Source organism: Paramisgurnus dabryanus, chromosome 3 (assembly GCF_030506205.2).
Source record: "Paramisgurnus dabryanus chromosome 3, PD_genome_1.1, whole genome shotgun sequence".
In the NCBI taxonomy this organism is placed as follows: Eukaryota; Metazoa; Chordata; class Actinopteri; order Cypriniformes; family Cobitidae; genus Paramisgurnus; species Paramisgurnus dabryanus.
Window position 1 is genome coordinate 47302048 of NC_133339.1, and position 27500 is coordinate 47329547.

The 27500-nt window shown below is 35.7% G+C and overlaps 1 protein-coding gene across 1 annotated transcript; it reads right to left on the bottom strand.

Annotated features, from left to right (window-relative positions):
* Positions 1-3248: 3248 nt before the first annotated feature.
* Positions 3249-27373, bottom strand: tbl3 (transducin beta like 3). Its single transcript, XM_065288959.2, has 23 exons — positions 27223-27373; positions 27052-27103; positions 26867-26962; positions 26743-26790; positions 26520-26661; positions 26346-26430; positions 25791-25961; positions 25381-25456; positions 21924-22020; positions 21552-21763; positions 21324-21465; positions 19966-20024; positions 18870-18976; positions 15018-15153; positions 12724-12954; positions 11064-11134; positions 10684-10840; positions 7427-7485; positions 6137-6240; positions 5528-5599; positions 5263-5421; positions 4171-4264; positions 3249-3842 (listed from the first exon to the last, which is right to left on the bottom strand). The coding sequence occupies exons 1-23, from the start codon at positions 27252-27254 to the stop codon at positions 3494-3496; spliced, it is 2751 nt and encodes a 916-aa protein (XP_065145031.2). The 5' UTR covers positions 27255-27373; the 3' UTR covers positions 3249-3493.
* Positions 27374-27500: the final 127 nt, after the last annotated feature.

Genomic DNA, 27500 nt, shown 5'->3' on the forward strand with positions numbered 1-27500 from the left:
TCTCCAGGAAATTGAAAGAAGAAAGTCAAGTGATGTCATCAGTGTGATTTTATTTTTGAAAATAAGAGCTTTTTTGTTAAACCGTAACACCAGTGACACAACTCCAGGGGACGACTACTTTCATTATATATTTTATAATATTTATATAGCGTTTTGTTTTTTAATGTAATTTACACACATTATTTGGACACATAATTGTATTTTAAATGAAAGAAAACATTGTTTTTGATCTCAAAATAAAGCATTTTCCCTCTTTACATGACTGTGGTGAAGAGAAATTCTGTGGTGAAGGGAATTGTAATTAATTAATAAAAATCAAATATTGCTACGTTGATGGCTCAAGAAGGTGTAATTGTTCAAATAACATATTGTTTCATTTTAAAATATAAAAAAATTGGTGTTTCAAATGCAATATTTCTGTAAAGGTTAGAGACAGAAAAATGGAAATTTCCGTAGAATGACCCACTTGCAGGCACAAGTTAAAATGTAAGGGGTGGTTTCCCAGAAAGGGATTAGCTTAAGCCAGGACTATAGGCCTTAGTTTAATTATGAAATATAACTAGTTTTAACAAACATGCCTTACTTAAAACATAACTGCCGTGCATTTTGAGGTAAAACAAAGGGCACTGATTTATTTTAAGATATGTCAGTGCAAGTTGTTTTCAGTTTGGACAGCTCTTACATTTATTTTAGTTTAGGACTAATCCCTGTCCGGGAAACTGCCCCTAAATGATACCTTATACCATGCACATATAGCTAAAACCACAGGAATTTGAAATCATTATAAAGATACTGCACATACACTTTTAAAATTAAATGTTTTTAATGCCTTTAGAATGAAATGGTCTATTATTACCTTATTTGAAAGGATCATAATTAATAATGTTGAGCTCTGCTCTGATTGGCTGTTTCTCAGAGCAGCTCCTTCAGTAGCTCTGTGTGTGTGTAAACAGACCATACAGTCTGTATCAGATGAAAATATGGATTTTGAGGAATTATCAATTATTTAGAGATTGTTAATGGATGTTTCTGAGTGGTTAGTTTGTGATTTTTCAGTATGTACCTGCAAAAAATAACGGCAACGTCAAAAGCAGAACTTCAGCCTAAATGTTAGCATATAACATTAACTAGCATATAGCGCCATGTTAATTTTAACACACTGTTTTGTGTTATCCTATTTAACATATTATTGCATCGTTTTCGTGTTGATTTTGTTTTAAAATAAATAAAAGGGAGAACACAAGATGTGTTAAACCAACACAAAGTTGTTCCAAAAAAAAAAAAAAAACAGAGATGTGTCACTAGACACAAGATGTGTTATTTTAACACATTCGTTTTAAGAATGAATGAATGATATTTTATTATTGTGTCATGCGTAAAGTTACGCTAAGCCCTCATGGGCTTACAAGACACCAACATTAATATACAGATATAAAATAATTAAAAATGTACAGGATAAACATCCAAGTCAATAAAGACAGGCAATAGAGATAGTAATAATACATTCAGGTTCCAACCTATATTTAATCAAACATCCCTGTATTCTCATTTATTAGTCCAACGCAGATCATAATTAAATCTAATTAAACAGGCTAGCTTGTCTGTTTTTCTAAGGCTTTAAAACAAAATTTGCAAACCTCAATACGTCAATAAACAGACAGTAATTTTAGATCATCATCATCATACAAAATATTTCAGAAATGTATTGTGTAACTTCTAGAATCAAAAGATTCTCTTAGGTCATCATAATGTGTACAATACAAAAGGAAATGAGATTCACTTTCCACTTCACCAAGATCACACAACACACACGATCTATTTTCCTCTAGAATATTTTTGAATTGACCAACCTCAATGGCTAGAGGCAAAATGCCACATCTCAACTGTGCAACCAATGATCTTTGGCTTCTAGATGCACGCAATGTGACATAATTCTGAGCTAAAATTGTTTTTGAAATGCATATATGTTTTTAATTTTGGCTTTAACATAACATTTTCCAACCATTTTTCTTACAATTTCAGTGTTTAAGCCAATTGACATTGCACCTTAAATTATTTCTATAAATATACACCAAATCTACCTCCTCAAAAATAGAATAGATCTCGTTTATCCAAGGGGACCCATGAGCTTTACTCCACCTAAATACTTTCTTATTTATTCTATCCTCTTCCATATTAATTAGACGGTTCCACAATCGTATCATTTCACATTTTCTCTGTATGGCTCCGGGTAACCAGCCCATGTCTCCTTGAATTGCTAAGATCGGTGCAAATTTGTGGACCCCCCCCCAAAAAAAAGTGCAGTCACCCTTTGCATAGAAATTGCAAAACCATACTCGTGTCTTTTATCAAGAAGCTTCTTGAAGTTTTACTTTAGACTGAATTTTAAAGCATATTTAAGGACTTCATATTTAATCTGGGGATTTATTGACAGATTTTTCTTTAATATTCAGTGCAAGTCATCTATTTGAAAAATAATATTTAAAAATAAAATTGTAGTTTTCTAATAACAGAAATTAATCTGTTTGGCACAGGTATAGTTTTTCTACAAACGTAATTTCATGCATTTAACCATACACCTTCAGATTAAAAGATTTTTTAAATCATGGTTAACATTTTAGTCAAGTGTGTCCAGACTTTTGGCCTGTACTGTATAAGAACTGGCATAGTCCAAATTAACTAAACCATATATATATATATATATGTATGTATTTCTGTCAATGCTTTTCTTTCTACAAAAAAAAATCATTTTTTAAATGTTATTAACTTGGATTAAGACTATAAAATAAAGTTGACATAACTAAAGCAAATTCAGCCTGATTTAATAAGTTACAGCATCACTTAGCATCAAAATAGTCGAAATTACTTGTAAATCCTAGTTGATTAAACTTAAGGACAATTTTTTTGCAGTGCATTGTTTTACTAGTTTAATAAAAACATGGTTACTTTAGTTACTATCGTTTAACCATGGTGACCACAAAATACTATGACAAAACAATGATTTCACTCATGTAAAATGCCAAAAACATGGTTACTACAATAAAGGCATTGTTACTATTCATAAAGGGTTGTGCAATTATTGTGTATTTTATGTCACATTGGCCACATTGTCAATATATTGGTATACACCAGAAGCCATATATGGCAAACAATTTATTGCAAAAGTTTTTTGTTTTTGCAAACTAAAAATAACTTTGGTTCACTTGTACTTCACCAGAATTAACTCATAAAACACATTCTCACAGATATGAAGTGATAAAATTTATTATTCATTTCCAAGAGATATAAACGTTATGGAGAAACAATAATAAAACTACAAGAACATATTTTTATAGTTTGGTGAGGGGTGTTATCAACAAAACAGGCTGGTGTTTTGCAGCTGCATCGGATGGAGAAACATCAGAAACCTGCTTCCCTAAATCTCCTCAGATCAGAGATGGTCCATCAATTCAATATACAATACTGAAATAAGAAATCATGATCGACAACTCAATCACCTTACAGATGCTTTTAAGCAGGGGGTGGAGCCTGAAGATCCTGGAAAAGACTTGGTAGAAATTTCCATGACATCATCATCATCATCATCTTCACTTTCCTCACTCGACTCCTGACCTTCATCCTGACCTCTTTTCTTTCCATTGACACTGGCACTTTTAGATGCACTGATACTTTCATCTTCATCGATAAGCTCCACACTACTCTCTGAACTCTCTTCATCTTCCTCCTCAGATTCTTCTGCTTGTTGTTCAGATGCCCGACTGACACCCGTCTTTGTCGGTTGCTTGTCTATAGTAAAGAAGTCCTGGGCACCGGTGTCCATCTCGTCATTGTGCAAGCTCAAGCTAGAGAAAAACAACAGATCAACCAGAACAAATATGATATAAAACTTTCACCTTAAGGCAATACGGATTAAGGATTACTGTGTTCAGCAAACAAAGAATCTGTCAATATAGTAACGAATTAACTTCCTCAAAGATTTCAGCAGTGACTCATTTTACACTTGGATTTTCATGAAAGGAAATAATAAAAAAAATGCATTCCTATTCACAGCAATCTACTTTATGTACCCTAACTAACTCCGATAAGATTTTAAACTTCAAGTTTCATTAAGTTACGTTAGATCAGATTTATGTCTACCATGACCACAATGTTTCAGCACCTTTCTCTCACCTTTCTATACCTCCTGTTATGCGCATTTTCTGCCACATGTAATCCAAAAACATTGAAGCCTGCAGGAGACGGCCAATCCTCTGCATATGTCTCTCTGCGGGACAAAGCAAGAAACAATGTTACCTATTATATTACAATACAATTTATTACTTATATTAAGCCTTAACGTTCTGCATAATTAAGGGCGTAGCCACTTGAGTGACAGGTGAGCTGCCACTGCTGTCACTACTGTCGACCTAGGCGAGCATTGCAGCCTCTTGCCTATTTTCGGTTATCTGCGAGTGATGCAAGGTGACGCAAAGCCAAAATGGTGACGGCAGGCTCCACCAACAATTGGCTTAAAAAAAGCCGTTCATGTGACATCACGGACACGGCGTCCATATTTTTTACAGTCTATGCTTGAAACTGTGTAATGGAAGGCCAGTAGGTGGCGATGTTACTTTGTAAAGAAACACTAAACGGCAACACACATATGCATTCTTCTACACAGAGATAAATACAAACAATCAAGACGTCAAAGGCATTAAGCAGATTTGTTTTGACCCTTGTGACGTAAAAAAAATGCACACGATGTTAGTTTAAAACTGCTTAAAAACGCCATTGTTATGTAAACGAACAACCAAAGCTAGCTTCCAGTTTTTGCTTAAAGGTGCAGTGTGTAAATTTTAGCAGCATCTAGTGGTGAAGTTGCAAATTGCAACCAGCAGCTCAGTCCATTGCCCAACCCTCACTTTTAAAAACGCATAAAGAAGCTACGATAGCCACCACCGGACAAACATTTCATCGTCGGAGACAACTGAGTAAAAACGTTTGTCCGTTAGGGGCTTCTGTAGAGATATGGTGGCACAAAATGGCGACCTCCATGTAAGGGGACCCTCGGTGTATGAAGATAAAAACGTCTCATTCTAAGGTTATACAAACATAATGGTTTATTATAAAAGGTCTTTATACACACTGATAATATAGTTTTGTATATTATTTTGCATTTATTTCAAGCGATCCTTCTAAAAACTACACACTGGTCCTTTAAAAATGATGTTGGAAAATGCCCCCTTAGCAAAAAAAAGGTGTGTTTATTGTCCTGAAACTCACCTGTATATGGGATAAGGCCCTCGAGATGGGTGCGTGCCCCTTGATACTGCATAAGTTCCTCTGGACTCACGTGTGTGAGGAGAACCTGCAGGACAGTTTGGGCGTCCAGACAACTCCGTGAATTAGTGTTCCACACCGCACAGTACCGCAACACTGACTCTGAATATAGCACATAAAAAAGACAGACAAAACCAGGCCTTTAAAATTGCACCCGATGTCAACTACACCAATCCATAATGCGTATGTAGGAGGACTTAAAGCAAACCTTTCTGATCCGGCCTCAGTTTCAGGAGGGTCTTTTCTAGCTGTTGCGTGCCATTGTCCTGCTGGCGAATTTCTATAAAAGACAAGCAATTATAGTCATAAAAGTTAGCTCACATGCTGTAAATATGTTGATCCTAGGTGTTGACGTGAAAGACAAGGATTTCCCAAACCCATTTCCTATCATCCCAATATTTATATGTACTCTAATTTCTCTGTCAACAAGTGCAACAAAGCCTTTTTCAAATTCATTCATCATTAAAGATGGATTTGGTGTTGATGACATTAAACAATTCAGCCAAGGAACTATACAGGAAGTGTCACATTGACTGCAGGCCTCCTCATAAAGAAGCATTGTTCACATAGAGGAAACTGAATCGATAATAAATCTCAAGCTGTCATAAGCCGCCATCTGAAATTAACCCAAGGCCTTTATTTCATAACATTCATTCCACGCGTAACTCATCAGCTATTTCAAATTAGGAAAATAAAACTTTAAACAGAAGGTGTGTCTCATATTTTCCACAGGATGTTTTCATTTCAGAGTACAAAAATATAATGCTGCTCAACCTGATTGTTATATTTAACAGTGTAGCATTTTTTTTAAAAGTACCTTTGATGACTCTTAGGACAGTATGTGGCTGATCCAGAGAAATTGCAATACCCAAAGCCTTCAGATACTTCTTCTCGTGCAGTAGATTTGCCAATGTCTGTTGCCTGTCAAGAGATCCCATAAAATCTTTAAACACTGAGCTTTAAATAAAAGTTTTATGTGTTTAAAGCTTTACACTTTTAAAAATAATCCACGTAAGTTTCTATGACAATCTGGACCAGGGTGGGTATTCCTGATCCTGCTGGGCCACTGTCCTGCACCTGAAAAATCTAAGGCTGCAGGATAATAACTTTCAGGTGTGTTTATTTAGGGTTCAAGTGAAAGGCAACCTTCCGATCACTCTGATGAAGCCAACACAAAAGTGACTTTGGATGCGTCCGAAAACTTTTAATTGCTGCCTTCTGTGGCAGCTTTCCAAGGGATGTCCGAATTCAATGTTAGGTTTACTTCCTTTCTCCTGAGGTCTTGTCCCACAATTCTATGCATATGCATGAATGGGGAATGTGATTGGTCGAGCCTGGTCAAGTTCGAAAAAATAAAATGGCGGCCAAGAAAGTGGCTGGAGCTCAAACTTAGTGTAAATAAATGAATATTTTCACTTTTTACACATTTAAATTGCATTTCTAGCTAGAAATTAGTATTGTAGTTTTCAAATATGTGATTAGGTATCACAAAGGCACTCTCTGTTTATATTTCAAACACGCTGCCTTTGAAGTGTGTCCGAAAGCATTCCTCTTAGCTGCCTTTATGCCTCCGAAGTCATTGCCTCATGAGGCAACGAGGCAACAAGTCAGCTGCCTACGTTTTCGGACGAACCCATAGACTACAATTCATCGACTGACCCCTAAAGGCTGGCTCCAAAAGGGAGTCAATTCCAATAGACCCCCATTTAAAAATTCCCAACTTTACAGTAAAACAATAATGTGTTTAGAGCATTTTTACAAAAAGTGATTTTGGACTAATTTTTCCCTTCACGATAACTATGAGGGGGGTGATTTTTTTTGTCTAATTACAATAGTCACAAGACTGCCAAGTGAAACCTCTTACATACCAACGTGGAGCCTACGTACTGACATATTTCACCTAGATGTGTTTACATTTATACATGACATATTGATCACTAAATACACTTTCAATTCATTTGCATTACAAAGTTAGGAAGAGCCATAATATTATTATTATAAATCTAAATGTGTTGGGCTAAAGAAAATAAGTTATAAACACATTGCATGACATGAAGTTGAGTAAAATATTGACAAATTTTGAAAAACACAGACACTGAATTCTTACTTGAGGACTTGTTCTTCTTGTTTGGCTTGCTCTTCTGCAAGCTCCACATCAGTGACGTCCTAACCAAAAGAGAAAGAGTAACCATAAATCACAAACACTAAATGACAGAAAGATAATAACACTGATGGTTACCCAACACAACCTTCACTGAGAAAGGAAATCATACTTGCTTGAGAAAAATGTAAAGGTGTTTAACAAAGCTGACTAATCAACCTCTTTTTTTTTGACACCAATGAATAACAAAGTTTCTCCAGCACCAGAAATTTCCTTTGGTACAATCCTGTATCAGGTCAAGTACTGACCCACATATAAAACAGTTATGCAATTGTGTATTATCGCCATTAAATGACTAAATCTACAGATCTTACATCCCTGGTTTCATTTCAGTTTTGTGGATCGTGACAGCAGTGCGCAAATAGAAAATAATAATAATAATAACAATGTTAAATTAATAATGTTAAAATTGATTATTGCATTAAATTACATGAACAATATTTATTATTTTATTTTTGGCCGATTTTGGTGTTTTATTTATAAAGTGCGTTTATTTTATTGGTTTGTAGTTTTACCAAATTAAATTTGTAAAATTAATACAATAAAAAAAATGGTATATTAATTTTCAAAAGGTCATTTTCAGTCCAGAATTTTCGGTTTTGGCCCAGAATCTTAATTACGATGCGTCACTTCTTATCGATTTACAAGTAAATGGGTGTAGCTAAAACAGCCAAACCCATTAATTTAAAGGTGGTGTCCACATACTTTAGCTTTTGTACATTATGAAATAATTGTATACAGTAAATGATCATTACAACAGTGGAATTCAATTCATTTGTTTCCAACATAACAATTCAATTTAAAAGGAGCTGATTAGCTCTACACATTCCAGGTGAAAAAGTTGTACACTTCCATAGTGTACTTAAAGTGCTTTATTTTCGCACACTAATTTTGTACTTAATATACTAAAAATTCATCTTCAGTACTTCTTAAGATGTTCTTAAGATTATCCAAGTGTACTTCACTGTGCTTTTTTGAGACACCATAAATATGAACTAAAATGTGCTGAAAATGTATTTAATAAATGTATTTATGTACCACTCGTAGTAAACCTGAACCAATATTTGTATGAAAGTTGAGTTCAAGTTTAATACAAGTGTTAACTAAATACATTTTTAATAGAGAGATAGTATGTTACAAAATTAATGTGCAAAAATAAAGCACTAAGTACACTATGGAAGTGTACTACTTTTTCACATGGGATACCAGCACCATTAGACTAGTGATGTTCATTTAATTTAATTTTCCAGCTAGTTAAAGGAACATTGACCATTAACTGATAAGATCATTGTCATAGAGTAAAAAATACAATTGACTTTTGTATGTGACCCAGTAAAAACAATACAAATATTTTATTTAATTTAACAGAACCAGGATTCATACATTATCAAATTTTCATGCAACATTACATCAGAGATGCACGCGATCAGTCCAGAGGATAAATGTCCAAAGAGGGTTTAAGGCATGTATGAATCATTAACTAATAAAGGGTCATCCTTAACTACAACATGACTCATGACTCAACACATGAATTCATTGTTTATTAATACATTAACTAACAACAAAAAAATATGGCATGTTGTACTTAATGATGACTCTTTATTAGTTTATGTTGATTCATAACTCAGCATTAGTTCAGGCTGAAGTAAAAATAAGTTTATTATGATTCATGGACCCTTATTATAAAGTGTTAACCATTTTATTATTACTGTTAATATTATTACTATTATCAGTAGTACTGCATTCTCATTTATCTAATAAAGATTAACTGGTAAGTTAGTTAACGTAGCTCCAGTTGGAGAACACTTATAGGTCTCATAGTGTCAAAACTGAAATGTTGTGGGTTTTTTTCATGATAACTGAGGTCTAGGGGCTATTTGAGTACCATGAACGTTTTAAAACAGTCATTTAACAGCCTGCTTGAAGTAGCTGTGATCTGAAACGGTTCGTTTGTACTTCCGTAAAAACGTGATGTGAGGAATACATAGTCGGCGCCACCCAGAGCACTGTCCACCATCTACCCCCTTTTTGCCAAACAAACCCCTAAGGAGTTTCACACCCTGTGAGAAAATGCTGTTTAATCAATGCAAAGTAAATCATTGAAAAAACATTTATATAGATGAACTAATGTTTATTTATTAAGAAATTACTCAACAATAAGTTTAACTTTAACAGTCTGTATACTGTGTTAGACTTGTTGAGACTTTTTCAGTGCACTTATATATCGCTGTGCTTGTGTTGCTATAATTGCTTCTATTGTTTACCTCATTTGTAAGTCGCTTTGGACAAAAGCGTCTGCTGAATGACTAAATGTAACCTTAAAGCTTTGGTAGCCACACATTTTGATAGAATATCTGTTGGAAATAAGATGTTGTTTGTGTTTTGCCCCTTTTTTGGACTTGAAGGTCGTGGACTATGGGTGGACCCCGTAACATTACATTTAATCAACTGAAAGATCTAAAACATTTTCTAAAATATCCGAAAATGTGTTTGTCTGAAAAACGATGGACATATGCAACTCGGACAGCTTGGGGGTGAGTAAATCATGGGTTTAATATCATTTTTGGCCGAACTATCCCTTTAATTCCTGTTAATTTCCACATATTCCCATTAATTCCCAAAGGAAAGTTTCCAGCCTTTAAGATTCACAGAATTTTGCAATCCTAAAAGACAACAAAGAACCGCAACAGTATACGTGTGAGGGCTTACATGTGCAGCAATACTATTTTTTTGGATGCAAGCATCAAGATGCATCACAATGTATTAGGATATCGTAATCGAATCGAATTGTAAGACTAGTTTATGATTAACTGATAGTCTAACTAATTAGTTATCAGTTAGGGCTAATCATTCTTACTATTTGGATTTCAATTAGACCAATCTACCTTTTTATGTAAAATACTTACAACAGTTATGAGTTAAGAAAACAAATACATGATTAACTTTTATGCAACCGGCCTCGGGTTTTAAAATGTTTTCAAAAAGTTTCTGAAATGCCACCGTTATCGTTTCCATGTAATCTACAAAAATGGAAATCTATCACTCATGCATGTGTGTGTTTACGTACGTTAAGATGACGTGTGACATCGCCAACTACTGGCCTGGCGTACATAATACAGCATTTGTTGTTGGCTTTGTGGATCTGTGTGAATGGGGGTAATTTGAACCACATTGTCGTTTGTACACAAAAACGCAGGACTTACCTTCCAGAGCGTGACGGTGGAATCAGCGGATCCGGTCACCATCAGGTCATCCCTGCTGCTGCCATGTACAGCCCAAACCTTATCCTGGTGAGCGTCAAAAGTCTTCACACATTCGTTTGTTTTTATAGTCCACAACTTAACCAGTCCATCTGAACCACTGAGAAATGAAAAAAGAAATGAAGATGAGCATGTAGCATTAGCGTTGAACACAGTCAAGGTCAAAAAACAAGAACCAAATCGGAAATGTTTGGTTTGAGTACCGATGCCTGCATGGATCATAATCACAAAATCATCAACATCACATGATTTCTCACTGTAAATGTGATCATAAAATTATGTAAACAATCTTTAATGTGTATATTCAATTCTAGTAAACGTACCCCGAGACTAGCTGAGTTCCTCGACTGACGAATATAATCTTCAGGACAGAAGCATCATGCCCCTCAAAAGTCTGCAATGAAGAAAAATCAGCCATATAAATTTGTTCAGTTTGTACAAAATCTCAGATCAAATTATATATGTGACAACCACAGGAGTCTTTATACAACTGGTAGTCTGGTAACTGGCAGTCAAAGTCAAACTTCACTGTACAAATATCTTATAAGAAATATACATTTTAAATGTGACTTAAATCAATAACAAAAATATTTGATTTGGGGCCAAGCACACTAAATTTCCATGCACAAGTGTACTAGCAGTAAATCTCATGCCATTTATCCTACTGACCAAATGCCTCGTACACACTGCAAAAGTTATTTAGTCAAGACGAGGCAAATAAGATTTTCTTTGTCTGTGGTTTGATTAATATTAAAAACACCATCAGGTTTATACTCTAAAAATGGGTGAACTGTTACTTTAAATGCATGGATCCAATACATTGCGCGTTTTTTTCTCAACTGCTTGTATTTGGTTAATGCGTAAAAGACTTTTACTACTATAATCACGGCATTTTGAGATGATTTCGTTTTAAAATGTCTGCTCAAGTGCAAGAAAACAAACTCAGCTGGCATTTGCGCGCTGCCTGTCAGTTTATAGCTGTCTGAAACCTTGAGATGTGAATTGTGCTCGCGCTTGAGGTGCGCGCAAACAAAACATATCAAACAACACGTGAGTAAAGAGATCGCGTGAGATCTGTTTCGCGTCTTGTTGTGCTTAAATATTTAAATTGGTCAATCGGGCTAGTGACTGTTGCACCTCTGCTAACACACATTAATGTTAACACGTTTGTAATAATTATCTTACCAATAATGCGCAGAGCAATCTCTAAAATTCCAGCAGTACGCAAAAGCGCCTTTTAGAGCAGTGACTGGTACGCATTTTTTATTTTTATCGCGTATACGCACCAGTTATGTGCACCCCTGTTTATCACAATACTTCCATAATATTTGTTTTCCTACTCTGGAAGTCAATGATTACAATCAGTAATCAGACAATCGAATATCTTCTTTTGTGTTGATTAAAATATCAAAACTTTTACAGGTTTAGAACAACATGAGGTTGCAAAATCTGGGAATTTTCAAGGCTTGAAACTTTTCATGGGAATTAATGGGAATATATTGGAATTTACGGGAATTAACTGCATATAACAGGGAACTTAAATTAACTTAACAAAATCTTGCATATTAGAATGATTTCTGAAGAATTTTTGATTAAATAAATCCAGGCTTGATGAGCGTAAGTATCATTTGTATTACCTTGCATGCATGTCTGACCAAACAAAATGTTTATTTATTCCAATAAATTTCCGTACATTCCCATTAAGTTTCCAACTAGAAATATTTCAAAAATTCCCCAGGTTAAGTTCCCATGGAAATTTCCAAGAAACCCTTTGCAACCCTATGAATGATAAGGGAATTTTAATTTTTGGATGAACTATCCCTATAAGGAGCAAAAAGAAGATGGAAATAATCATAAAACTACAATAAAGGATGCTTTGTTGGTAACAGTTACATTATTACATTTAAAACAGTTCATTGTGCTTGCATCAAAATAGTAAACTTTCAATAAACAATGTGCTTAATGTAAGATGTTTATTTTTACCTTGAGGCAGCTGAAGTCTTGAATACCCCAGAGTTTAATGGAGCCATCCGCTGAGGCCGTGGCTACAACCTGATCCACAGGCGAGAACTGAACACACCAGATACCCCGACTGTGACCCCTAAAAACACCTAACAGACTCATATCAGCTAAAGACCACAACTTAGCCGTGCGGTCTTGAGAGCCGGACACCAGCAGTTTGTCATTGGGAGAAATTGCCACGCTGTTCACATCCTTTAGGAAAAAGACAGGACAATAAAGACAGAGAATGAATCACAAAATAAAAATCTATGTTTAAGCAGTGTTGGAAAATAACCAACTAAAATGAGACGTTTTTCATGCAAACTTGGTTATACTGTGGAGATAATAAATAAATGCTTATAAATAAACACGTACATAAAATATTATAAAAGGCATCACTTAAAATGTTCACTCTCTCTCATATTTATATTTACACTTACACATTTTGCAGATGCTTTTATATATTCAAGCTATCCATTTGTGACCCTGTTTTTATGCCTCATAATCCAATTAAAATACATAGCATAGCCTTACTCGATATTAAAGATATCAAGGTTGTATTTTTACAGAATGTTCTTTACATTATGTAGGATGATTTTATGTAGAAAACACTAAATCACAGTAAATAAAAAAACTATTATAGCTGGGATTTCACTGCAATCTTTTCACAGGGTCATATATATTTTTTTGTTTAATCAGTAAGTGTGTTTCCTGGGATTCAAACCTATGATCTTTGCTTTGGTAACACAATGTTGTACATCTAGTTGATGTAGAGCCACTAGATAGTGGGCCACAACATAGACGGGAGGTTGGTTTGGGAAATTTCCATTATTTTCAAATTACTTTATTTATATTTTTATGTGGATGTACTTTATGGAAAAAATAGTCGTTAATTTACCCGATTTTAACAAAGTGGGAAAAACGACATAACACAGCACAATAAAGCACAATAAAGTACTCAAGTCATCAAATTTGAATAGCTCTAATTCCAGACACACATTTGTAACATGAACATGATGAACAGGACATGTGGCTTTGCATGGTTAAAAAATATACATCTATTTGACATAGGGATGGGAAGATAACCGGTTTGACGATTAACCATGATAAAATGTCTTGATGGTAAGTATTATCGTTTAAAATGTAATGATCATTATAACCATGTTTGATTACCGTGATTTTGAAAACTTGCAGTAAATCCTGTCCAGCCAGAATCAGTTTGACGCAGACGTGCACATGCAACATTGTATTGTATTGTATTCATTCACGGTAAACTTATTAGACAGATTTATTAATTTTTTTAGCACAGAAATATTTTCAGGGACATGAAATATTAAATTGTGATTTTCAAAAATAAAACTTTATGTTTTCAGTGTGTGTATCAGTTCTTTTTGAACATTTCCATCTTAATTTAACAAAACCATGATAATACTGATAACCGTGATAACTTTGGTCACTATAATCATGATATGAAATTTTCTTACCCTCCCATCCCTAAGGAAATTGACAAAATATATTTATGGAACATGATCTTTACTTAATATCCCAATGATTTTTGACCCATAATAAAAATATACCCGTGTGACTTATAACTGGTTTAATGGTCCAGACTCACATTTAGTTAAATACTGTTGTTGATCAGGGTTTTTATTTTAGGATATAAATTATTGTGATTGGTAGATTTGTAGTTGATTATTAATTTTTAGTGTACCTACATCACTTCAAATGCTTTTCAATGCTGTCACCGTAACTTTAAATCTGTATTGCCAAAATCACAGAGATTCTTATTGCTTTTGTGTCAGATCAAAACAGCTTCATTTGTGAAATAAATTATATCATTAAATAATTTAAAAGAGATCGTCCTTTTAATATAATAAGCTACATTTTAATACTAATCGGTCTAAACACATTTAAAGGGACAGCTTTACCATACTTTACATTATGAACAACCTGTAGTTGCAGGTTTCCCAACAATGCCATAAACAGTGGAAGTGTATTATGCAATTCTGTTAAACAGTCACGTGCATCTATAAAAGAACCTTGCATTTGTTTCTCTTACACCATCATGTTTTTGACACAATAGACACATTGGAAATGTCACAACACAAAAAACCTCACAGAAGAATGAAGAGCTGGAATATCAGAGCATACCTAAAGGCATGGCTTGTGATGACAAAACATATCTGTCATGAAGATAAAAATGCCTTTCGCTGAGTACAGTTGTCACGATATCACCTAATTGATGTTTCCTGTCTGAATGTGAACATGTGACTCACCTTGTCATGAGCTTTTTCTGTGTGCCGTGCACTCATCACTGCTGGCTCACACCCAACATCTGACAGAGACTCTGGTACATCCCAAACTTTAACAGTACAGTCCTGACTGCCTGACACCAGGAAAACTTTCTTTAACCTGCGGACACGTAAACAACTGCACTGAGAATTAGAAAGTTAAAAAACAAGTTGATCAGCTTTCCCTATGCATGCACACAAACCTTCCCTGCATCCCAATATAAAAACTATCAGTACTAAATAGTAGTCAAAATTAGATGTATGTCCCATCTCTGTTTAGTACCCAAATGTCTATACCTTCCCATAACAATAAATAAGTACATTATTTCAGTGCAAAAGGCATGGTAGGCAAACTGGGATGCAGGCCTTGTTGTTGTCCATAAACATTTGCTGTTCACTGTAGTAGCAAACAGTGATGCGCAGGTTGATCCAAAATGAGTGGGTGCCTGCGGTCACCCGCGGTTACGAGTCATCCAAAAATATTTTAATGATATTCGGGTTGCGGTCGGTCAGGTCGTTTGAAATAAAGTGCCGCTTAGGCTATGTTTACATTAATGCGTTTATCCTTAAAAACTTGTTACTTTTGCTACGTTTACGCCTTTCATTTACACTACGCCACCGTTTTCGACTCTCATAAAAAAGGAGTCGTTCGTAAATGCTGAAGACCCTGTTTTAGTTTGAGAATGCAGACGTTGCGCTTCAGTGTAAATGAACATAGACGGAGTCTAAACGAACAGCTGATGTTAACATGACAGCAAATCAATTTCAAAGTAAAAATTATTTATTCTAGTAAATGGAAATTTTGCTCAATAAACATCTACCAACAAACTAAAGATTATTTTAACATGTATCCTAATAGCTGTGTCTGTTTTATGTTAATGTTTGAGTATTGTTGGGTTTGAATTTTGTTGTAATGTTGTTTATGTTTTGTTTCAATTTAATTAGCTTATTACGAGTTTAATTTAAGTTTTATTTGCTACTTTAAAACGAATTTAGTTTCAAATAATTTGTCTCATAATTATAATCAATGTTTTGTTGTTAGGTTTTGTGAATATAAATGAATAAGAACATTAAAAGCAACACCGTGTATCTCATTGATGCATATGCTACCGAATGCCAAAACATGCAGTGAGTAGCCTATCACTTACTTTTTAAAAACCAGCCTTGCAAGTGCTCAGAAAATACATTTACACGCGCATTCAGAGCATAATGTAGCAGCATATTTGATCAACCACATATACATTTTTAATAGGTTAGGCTACTTTAGCCGGTCACGCTTTTTTGATGGAGGACACGCACAGAGAACACCGACGGCAGGTAAAGGAAAAATAAATGGTGTTTTTCTGACCAATACAGTCAGTTTGTAAGAATTTTTTTTAAATGGACTATAAGATCATCAATATGAACTCGGAACAATGAACGTCTATAAACATAACTGCATGAAAAGCTAAAGAGGAACTCGCAACATTAAAGCAATAAGGAGTTATATAGGCTAAAGCTATACATCACCTCTTATGCTTTAATTTAGTTAAGTTTTAACGGTTAAAGGCGTGTATATTATGCAGTGCTTTTCACATCCAAATTCAATTTAAGAAAACTATAAACGAAAAAATTACGTAAAATGTCCATAAAAATGTGAATAATATATTTTTTATATATTTTAATTTTAATATATATAGTATATTGTGTTTTGTTGTTTTTATACATGAGGTCGGGGATCCGCGCACAGAAAGTCAAAACCCGAGAAGTCCCGGACCCTGCAATTAACTATTTTAAACAATTACTACTTTTAAGAAATGCGGGCCAGGAAGCGGATCGGGTACAATATATATATATATATATATATATATATATATATATATATATATATATATATATATATATATATATATATATTCCGTTCCGAGTTGCGGGCGGGTTAGTTGAAAACTTCGTTCGGGTGTGTGTTGTTTATACATTGACCCACGCATAACTAGTAGCAAACTAGCAGAAGATTTTGCTTTATTAAAGCTTGCTTGACATAGCGATGAGGCGTGGGGTGATGACATAATCATATCCCCAAATAAATAAAAAACGATTGGCTGTACACAAGAAACCGAAGGGGTGTCGTGTTCAGACTTATCCACTCTGGGACCCAGTTTCAAGCTCCCAAAATGCCTCATCCGTCTGGACGAAACGCAAAAATGATACATTTTTTAAGTATACAGCTAAACACGTCTATGTGTGCACAGGCTGTTAGAAACCTTGCAATCCTAGATCTTAAAAAAAACTTTTCAGTTTAGGGGACAACATAAACATTTAATTTTTTCTTATTTGGGCCATGCTGCAAAATAGCAAACCAACAACATTTATTAAGTGTTTAAGCATTCAAATACTATATGTTCATTACTATTATCTATCAAAGTCCACAATAATATTTTAAATATCACAAAACTTAACGTATATAAAATTATCATTAATTGGGTACTTTTACTTAGGAGATGGCTGGCCTGAACCCTGCGATACTGAAATAATTTTTGCATTTTAATACAAAATGATTTAATAAATATAAAAAATTTTAAAATATATTTTTTCATGTAAATCATGAAAGTTTATATACCCAAAAAGCATGTCCAGCATTTTCATGTCACTACCGCAACGGTGTATGTTTTTCAGTCCTTTGGCTGAGACTGATTTAACCACACCCCTAGATTTATGATCCAGATATATTCCTGTGTCCCTCTCTCTTATAGCTACAAGGTAAGAAGACAGATCCCACCATTTTGAGATAAAATATGTTCAAAATGATGAAAATCTGAGTGTAACTTTAAGGAACGTCAAAACTAAACATTGTTTCTTCTGCAAATAAAGGAACACGCTGACGTTTTGGGACTTTAGCTTATTCACCGTATCCCCCAGAGTTAGAGAGGTGCATACATATCATCCTTTTTTATCTCCGTGCGTGCCGTAATGCAGGGTTCCCACCAGATGCGGTAGAGGCGGCTAGCACGAGTGATTTACATGTTAAGTAAATGCAAAGACGGGGTTAGGCGTCCTGCGGTGCGAATGGCGCGGAACGCGTGCAAATCGAGAGTTGCCGCATGAAAGCACGAGTTGAAAAATCTGAACTTCTGTGAATTTCCGTGCTGCGTTAACCAATCAGGACCTTGCTGTAGTAGTGACGTGATTACAGGAAACGAGCGGAGTCTTGGCGGAGTTGCAGAAGCCCCTCCCATGACGTGAATTTCTGCATGATTGGTAAAACTATAGTAATGACAAATTTAGTGAGAGAGTTTGCACAAATTTTGTCAAATGGTCTATATACAGAAATATATGTTCATTTTTATATTTTGAAAAGAATATAAAAACCAAAGTAGTGAAAATTACTCCGCAAAAACTGCAACTTCATAGTTCAAGCAGAGATTTTTGTTAACAAAACTTTTATGCAAATAAATTACCCTTTACTTGTCATTATTCTTTATAAAAATGCTATAAATACACTGTTGATGGAAACATTTTAATTTAGTATCATATAATAGAGTGTAAAAATTAGTTTTGATAATGACTTCCGCATTTGTGTGTTGTCATCACTTCAGAGAAAAGCTTCACTTAATCGCACATTGCCCTGAAAACAGACACTCTTTGTCCACAAATGACTGATCCGGGAAAGGTTTGTGTAATCAGGAAAAATATTTTCCAGGAAACAGCTGAAGGGACAGCAGGTAAGTGTAATATAATACTACAGTATCAGAGATGATTCATGATAGTGCTGTGAGCAAACTGAACTTTTTTTGCAATAAAACACACTTCACTTATACACAAGAAACAATGTTTTCATCATGGACGCTGATATCTGACCTGGAGCAGGCAACAGAGCCAACAGCATTGGAGTGTCCACTGCCCTGAGCCACACAATGCACACGGCCAGTCTCAGGTTCCATCCTCCAAAGCCGAATGTTTTTATCCTGTGGTCAAAGTTACACAAACATCTTGTTTTTGACATGGTCAGGCGATATTTTGAATGTCACACAGCTTAACTCATGAGCCAGGGACGGAATCACAAAACATTCTCAAAAAGAAAAGTCTTCTCAACTTGCATTTTTTTTTCTTAAAGGGATAGTTCACCCAAAAATGAAAATTCTGTCACCATTTACTCACCCTTATGTTGTTACAAACCTGTATGAGTTTTTTTTATTTTGATGAACAAAAAAAAGATATTTTGATAAATGATGATACCTGACTGTACCTACCTATTGAATTCTATCGTGTTTTTCCTCCTATGGAAGTCAACATTAAAAATCAGTTGTGTGCTTACAAACATTTATCAAAATATCTTCTTTTTTGTTCATCACAAAAAAAAGTACAGGTTTAGACCAACATGAGGATGTGAAATAGATGACTGAGCGGGAGTCAAACCAGCAATCGGTCCTTTATGTGATTCTAGTGCTCTGAAAACCTGGACACACTTCACCCTCCGCATCTTTCTTTGTCATGGGAATGTGCGTGGGAGACCGAGACGGGCACGGACAGTAAAGCACGTCCACAGTCCCAGAGCACTCGACCCGCATGATGGACCGATTGGGAGATTAGGGAATGATGTTTATTCACCGCACCCCCTTCATACACTAGCTGACCTTCCTTATAACATCAAAATAACAACATCTAGTCTTAACACATCAATTGTTTCTTAGTATTTATCATTTATCATGACTAATGGAGAGATAAGTATACTGTTACAGTACCTCATAAGCAGTAAAAGCTTTTTTATCTTGATGACAAGCATTTTATTCTTATGACAAAAATTTTGCATGTTCCTAAGTAAATATTTGAGAACTTCTTAAGAAATATTCGAGAACTGCACTTTTTTTATATTCTTACGAACTTCTTATAATTTATCTTAAGTATGTTTTCGTGAATCCGGCCCCAGCTTTCTAAGAAAAAATACAAACGTCACCTTTGCACAGCTTGCAAACATGAAACCCTTGCGGATAACGTCTATTGACAAGATGGTATCTGTAAACAGACCATAACACATGACAGTTAAAAGAAAGATGTTGACAGCTGATTGATGACAACATCAACGATGAAGACAGATGACTATGTTAAGTGTGACGTTTTCTTTTGACATTAAAGTTCCTAAAAACAAAGGGTTCACAACTTAAGAGCAAGAAATGCATTGTTAATGTTGCAAACCTGGTATGTATTGCCTATTAACAATAAAGGTCAAAGTGACTGGAAAAAACTGTTTATTATTTTCTAGTTTCTGCTAAGAAACCTAAAGTTCCACACATCATGGAAAAATGCATGTATGAAAAGATGTATACTATGGAAAATATGTATTTGTAGCCATGCATACCCAATTTATATGCCTACAAGCAGAACCTATATACATAGACTGTATACAATACTATATCCCCTGACCTTGCATTCCAGAAAATATATTAAATAGTGACAAACTGGCTAGAAGCAACATAATTAGCACCTTTATTTCTTATTCTTGACTCCTTATTTGACTGGACGGACACATACAGTTCACCCCAGAAATAATATTTTTGTGACTATTTAAATCACGAGCTATCTGTCTTTCAGGGTACCCTCAGGATTGTCAAACCTAAATTTAAAGCATTTTAAGACCTTTTAATACCAATTCAAATGAAATTAAATACATACACGCACATATTCGGGTAGAATAAATAATTTTAAATAACGTAATATACCTTAAATAATTACGTTTTACAAGTGTTTGAACATTCATGACAACATGCCTCTGAAAGGCTGAGTCCAAGGCCCAAACGGCCTAACCCTTATCTTTACCCAACAATCAATACCAACAACCAAATAGATTTAAATGTACATTTATTGTAAATTTGAAAATCCCTAAATCAGGGATGGGCAACTGGAGGGCCAGGGGCCACATGCGGACCTCCTCTTTATCTTGTGCAGCCCCCACATTTTAATATGACCATTAAGTCGTTGAAGGTCATTTATGTTAAAACAATAGCCTTGTTTGATTCTTGCAATTAGCTGCAAACCAATCAATAACACCAATTTTAAGGTATAAAGTTTTTTGCTGTTTAATATAGTTAAATGTGTAGATAACAACAACATTCGACCTCCGTGAAAAATTCAAGACTTTGAGGTGAAATTCAATACCTTTTAAGGCTTTCATACGAGAAAATAAAATGTTAGACTTTAAAACTTTTAAGACTCCGCGGGTACCCTGGCCTTTAGCATGCATAATGCAATTAAAGGTGAAATAGCACATGCTCATGTTTTGTAGCATGCTGCTGCCCTCTAGTGGTTGTAACTGACCTGTGTGTCCGTACAATATCTGGCAGCTATTGGTGGCCAATTCAAAGACTTTCAGCTGAGAGCTGTTAGTGGCCACAACAATGTGGGTGTCGTCCTTTCCCAGAAACTTCACATCCAAGATATCATCATTGTAGCCAACAAACTTCATAAGAGAGAAAAAAATAAGCTACTGTTTATAGATTTAGATATATGTTCATGTTGAAGAAAAGTTATTGTAGACAAACTGACCTGCTGTTGTACTGTGAGAGATGGTAACTGATAGATAAGGATATTGTGCTCTGCCGTGACCGTGGCGAGTCTGTTGGACTGGGGCATGGGTAGGCAGAGGACCAGGCTGCGTGGGTCCAAATCGCCCTCCTCTGTGTTAAGAGCAGGAGCATCTGCAATGGTCTGAGTGAAGACACAGCGTGCTGTGCTGGACTCCCACACTCTAATAACACCTGGTAAGAACCATCAGAGTAATCAAGCACCTGAATGTCTTTTTCCAAAACCAATACCTAATGGTGTTCCACAAGGGTCAGTAATCGGACCACTTTCAAAGTACGTGAAAATCACAAACGATTATCATTAAAAAAAAATCTGGTTTAAACTAGTGTTTACCTTTACTGCCAGCTGTGACAAAATGCAAGTCTTTGCTCTTCACACCCATCTCAGAGTAATTGCTCTTCTCAGAGAGAATAACAACACCTTCTACCGCCTAAACACAGACAAATGAGATCAAGGCATCCAAAAATAAAGCATTTCCGATCCACTTTTAGAGGCTGTTCAGACTTGAAATTAAGATGTGTTTTGGTCAATTCGAACATAAGTGGACAAGGCTAAATAGATGGCTGTCCACTTACGACCACATTCAGAGGTAGTAGAAAAAGCATTCAACCGATTTTTGCACGAGGTTAAATGTGTTTAAACAGCCACAAAAGACTGCCCACTCTCTGCCAATTGATCTAATGTGACATACAGAGCACAGTGTTTTTACACCAGACATGACTTTAGGGCTGCAACTAACGATTATATTAATAATCGATTAATCTGTCGATTATTTGTTCGACTAATCGATGAATCGGATAAAAAACAAAAAACAAGGAAAGCATTCATTTCCAACCCCTTATTCAGAAGTAAAATCTTTAGAAATTGCACAAACATGTTGCTCCTTGAACATACCTGAGCTGTTACAATAAAAATAAAATAAAAATGGACTAACACAAAAAATACACATGTATTCTTTACATCTGCCAAATATATAGACTTTTTTATGATGCATTTCCTATCAAGAAGCCTCTCTTGATGGGATCAAAAAGATAGTATATGAGTACACTCTCAGAAATAAAGGTACAAAAGTTGTCACTGGACAGTACCCTTTCAAAAAGGTACACCTTTGTACCCAAAAAGTGCATATTAGTACCTCAAAAGTACATATTGGCATACATATTTGTACCTAAATGGTACATGTTAGGAGCTTTTATAAGGGATACTGCCCCAGTGACAGCTTTGGACCTTTATATTTGACTATATGTGTTTTCTCTGATCTGATAGCTATCTCATTTGTTAAAACTGTTCCATTTACATTTGGCCACATAAATGCGTCTTGTGAAAACGTCTTATGCTCCCGCGCAAAATGCAAATACACCATTCATTACTTCGGCTTTAAAACTGTAAGACGATGTTTATGCAACAAAAGGCGGAACTTACTGTATGTTGTACTGTATGTTGGGCCGGGCACGTGCTTCTCCTTGCTCGACATGAGCTGGAGAGCGCAGTAGAGCAGCAGGAGAGTGACGGTGCGATGATTTAACATACAGGTCCATGACGGGGAAAAGCGTTCACAAAACTCTCTTGCAAAGTTTTATTTCTTTGTTTAATATCATTGGAGTTTGTCATTGGAGTTTTTTTATTCGTTCTAGAAACTTTTTTTTACTCGCTGTCATCGCTCCATAAAGCATAAGCGTGTCGTCTTTGTTTGTTTACCTCTTTGCCGGCTAAAGGGCGATTTATAGTCGTGCGTAGGTCCTACGGCGTAGCAGCGACGGCGTAGATTCCGCGTCGGTTTTCATTTATACTTGTGCGTCGCCGTCCGCGTCGACGTGCAAACACAAGCGAAACCGCTGGTTGGCAGTAATCACGCGTGTAACCACAGTAGCAGCAGAAGTCGTCACAGAAGAAGAAGCTAAGCAAGTAAACCCACAAACGAAGAAGAAATAGCAACTTGTTGTGTATAATTTGAGAAGACCAGCAATGATGGAAGTAAATAAACAGCGACTTATGTTTCAGTTTGAGTTAAATCACTCCTCAACTTGGCTCATCTTTGTTTTCACCGTCTCTAACGGAAATACCAATGACGCAGTTTTTTTACCTGACGGGAGGGGTTCTGGGGGACCAATCACAGCGCTTACTGTCCGCGTAGAGCCGACGCGCTGTTAGAAATTTTGTGAGGTGCGCGTCAGGCTACGCAGAGCTACGCACAGGCTACGGATAGCCTACGCCGTAGGACCTACGCACGACTATAAATCGCCCTTAACTTCCAGGTGACGCGCTTACGTTTGGGAGGAGTAAAACACTGACATGTGGTTTTCCTCTACCTTTGCCGTTTTTTTTATCTTTTCTACGCCGCCCTGTTTTTTCTATGCCCTGTCTATGAGGCGCCGAACTCTGCAAGCAACATTGCGTGAGAGAGACCGACACTGCGTCCCAAACCGCATACTTCCATACTATATAGTAGGCGAAAATCACTACTTCTCGTACTCTTTGCCTACTATATAGTATGGAAGTAGGCGGTTTGGGACGCAGTGCGAGTGTCTTCACTCCGCTCCGCGCTTAACTGAAGTTTTTCTTTTTTTTTATTAAACGTCTCTGCGTCACGCGACACAACGAATCGATTTTTTATTAAACGTCTCTGCGTCACGCGACACAACGAATCGATTTTTTATTAAATGTCTCTGCGTCACGCGACACAACGAATCGATTATGAAATTCGTTGCCAACTCTTTTAGTAATCGATTTTTATCGATTTAATCGATTCGTTGTTGCAGCCCTACATGACTTCTAGTGTGAACACACAGGGGCGGTTTCCTGGACAGGGATTAGACTAGTCTTAGAAAAAATAAATGTAAGAGCTGTCCAAACTGAAAACAATTTGTACTGACATATCTTAAAATACATCAGTGCCCTTTGTTTTGCTTTAAAATGCACACCAGTAATGTTTTTAGTAAGGCATGTTTGTTAAAACTAGTTAAATTCCCTAATTAAACTAAGGCCTAGTCCTGGCTTAAGCTAATCCCTGCCCAGGAAACCACCAAAAGTTTTGTGAGCATTTGAAAGTTGTGCAAGCTTATTTCATCAATTGCTCTTAAATATCAGTGGACTTTCTCCCGCTCACGTTTAAACGAAAGCAGAGGGACTCGTCCATGGTCTCCACAGACCACCCCCTCAGTAATCAGGACAGGAACGGTCGAAAGCGGACAACAGAGACGGTTTAAAATACCAGCTGTAAATGTGAATGTAGTGCTGCTGCATAACAATTAACGAGAGAGACACATTCACATACAGCTACATAATGTTTAATTGCCACTAATCGTTTGCAGAATAAAAGTTTTAGTTTACATCGTATGTGTGTGTGTATTCTGTATAATAATTATTATATATAAATACACACACACAAACACACACACACACAAGTTTATATTCTAGAAATATTTACATATATATACATTTTTATATATAATTTTTATTTATAAATACAAATATTACTTAATATAAATATATTTTTCTTAAAATTATACATGAATATGTGTGTATTACTATATACACAATTATTATACACATAATATAACAAAAACTTTTATTCTGCAAACGATTATTTGCGATTAAACGTTATGCAGCCCTACGTGAATGTGTCTCTATCATCCACTTGTGATCTGATCGACCAAAACACATCCGAAATCCAGGTATAAACAGCCGGATAAAAAATAATTTGCTAACTTTACAAGTGTTTAACAAACATGACAGTTTAAGATTAATATAAAGTGAATATCTATCAAGACCAAAGTTCATGGTTACTAACCTCATAAACAGGCACTGTCCTCTTTACTTTCTTCTCCTTTAAGTCCCACACTGTGCAAATTTTGTCTCGTCCAGAACTAAAAATGGAAGCATCAAATCTTAATAAAAATGTCACCTCTATAGTTTCCAAAACCTAATAAAACAAAAATCTGAATTATGGAAAATAACTATAACAAACACGTAATATGTTAAAGGAAAACCATGGAAATGTTTGGTGGCTTCTAAATTAATCCCTGTTTGGATCCTAATGAATGAATGCTGCTAGGCTAAATGGACGCACTGTACAACGATTAAGTGCACGCATTTAGAAAAGAGAGGTATGTATTAATTCGTCTAAGTTGAGGGAAGGACATAGCAAAATATAAAAAACGGTGGTGTTTTCCAGACATGAGTGATGCTTTTCTTATTTACCTGATCATAGTCTGGCCATCAGGAGAGAAGGCCAGAGACGTGACAGCACTAAAGTGGCTCTCGAGAACACACAAACACTTGCAGGTCCGCAGGTCCCAGATACGAATCTTACAATCCACTGACGAGGAGAAGAGCTGCAGCCTGCTGATGTCTGGATGAAACTCAACCAGACTTTACAAAACATAAAACAAAAGCGTTGTTACAATAGTAAAGCTGCTATAAGATACTAAATCTGGGTAAAATATTATATAAACTCAAAACTATCATTTAATGATTTATGTCATCAATCAAAAATGTTTATGAAAGTCGCTGCTAAATGTTCTCATGTATATTGTTTTAGTGACCATATAAATATATGGTATGTTGGTAAATATGGCCAAACACTAAGTATTCTCTGGATATTTTACATTACAGTTCTTATATTTATGAAATGTTTTAACATAAAATAAATGATGATCTTAAAGATTTAAAGACTTGTTTTCTTTACATTGACCAAAAGATCTATCTGATCCTATCCTGTCCTATCCTATCATCCAAACATTTGTCAGTACATACTGCACAACTCCAGAAGACCCTTTCAGATTGTGGGTGCAGTACTGCTTCACAACATCCCAGAGCTTTATTGTGCCATCACAACCACCTGCAAATACATAAAGCACCAATGAATCTGTGACGATGACAATAAAAACAAGTATGACATTAAAAGTAAACTTGAACTCCGTGACAGACCTGTAGCCAGCAGCGTGGATGTGCAGTCAAAGGTCATGCTGGCCACAGGCACATTATGAATGGCCCTCCATGATCGAGTGCAAGTCTCCTGCTTCCAATCCCATTGTTTCAGTAGCAAAGCCCTGCTGGCAGTGACAAGCATCTGTAGGGAAAAGAAATGCAACTCTCTCAGACATCAACATCAGCTTAACGGACTCAAAGATCAGTGTTCATGATCTCTTACCTCATTATCAGGACTGACAGAGAATGATGTGATATCCTCCTGATCATCCTGCATAGATAAAAAACGTGCAAAATGCAGACCTGGTACGTGTAGATATATTGAAACTGTTGTATAAGATACTGACCTGCTCGATGCTATGAATGACCTTCCCTGTATGGATTTGCAAAACGTTGACTCGTGATCCACACGTGCAGAAGATGTACTGTTCATCATGACTGATCTGGATGCAGATAAAAAACATGTAAAACAACTGCATCGTAATTTATTGACCTGCCGATGTGATCCCCAATCGTTTAAAAGTTAATTTACCTGCACTTTACCTCCCTTGTAAAACGGCTCGATTTTGCTGGAGACAGCATAACTGAAGAAACAAATGAGATGTGTAAACTTGCTGTCAAAAAACGAGGTGAAGGCATGCGATGTGTCCACATTTCAAAAGCATATTTTAGCGTATAATAAATGTAACAAAACAACACTTACTTCGATTTAAACTGCAGCGTGTTTCCAGCCATTACAATCCACAAGGTTTTTCAACTTCTCGTAAATGAAATAGTTATTATTAAATACATGTGTATCACTTATTTACCCCTGTGTTATACACGCATGGTACATGTGTTCATGAAAATGTCGCCTAAATATGACGTCAAAAGTAAAGTTCAAGCACATGGTGCCCTCTAGTGGAGGTTTTACAAACCACACCCACAAAATAATGCTTTATTTCTAAAAAAAAAAAAAAAACATATAAAAAAATATATATA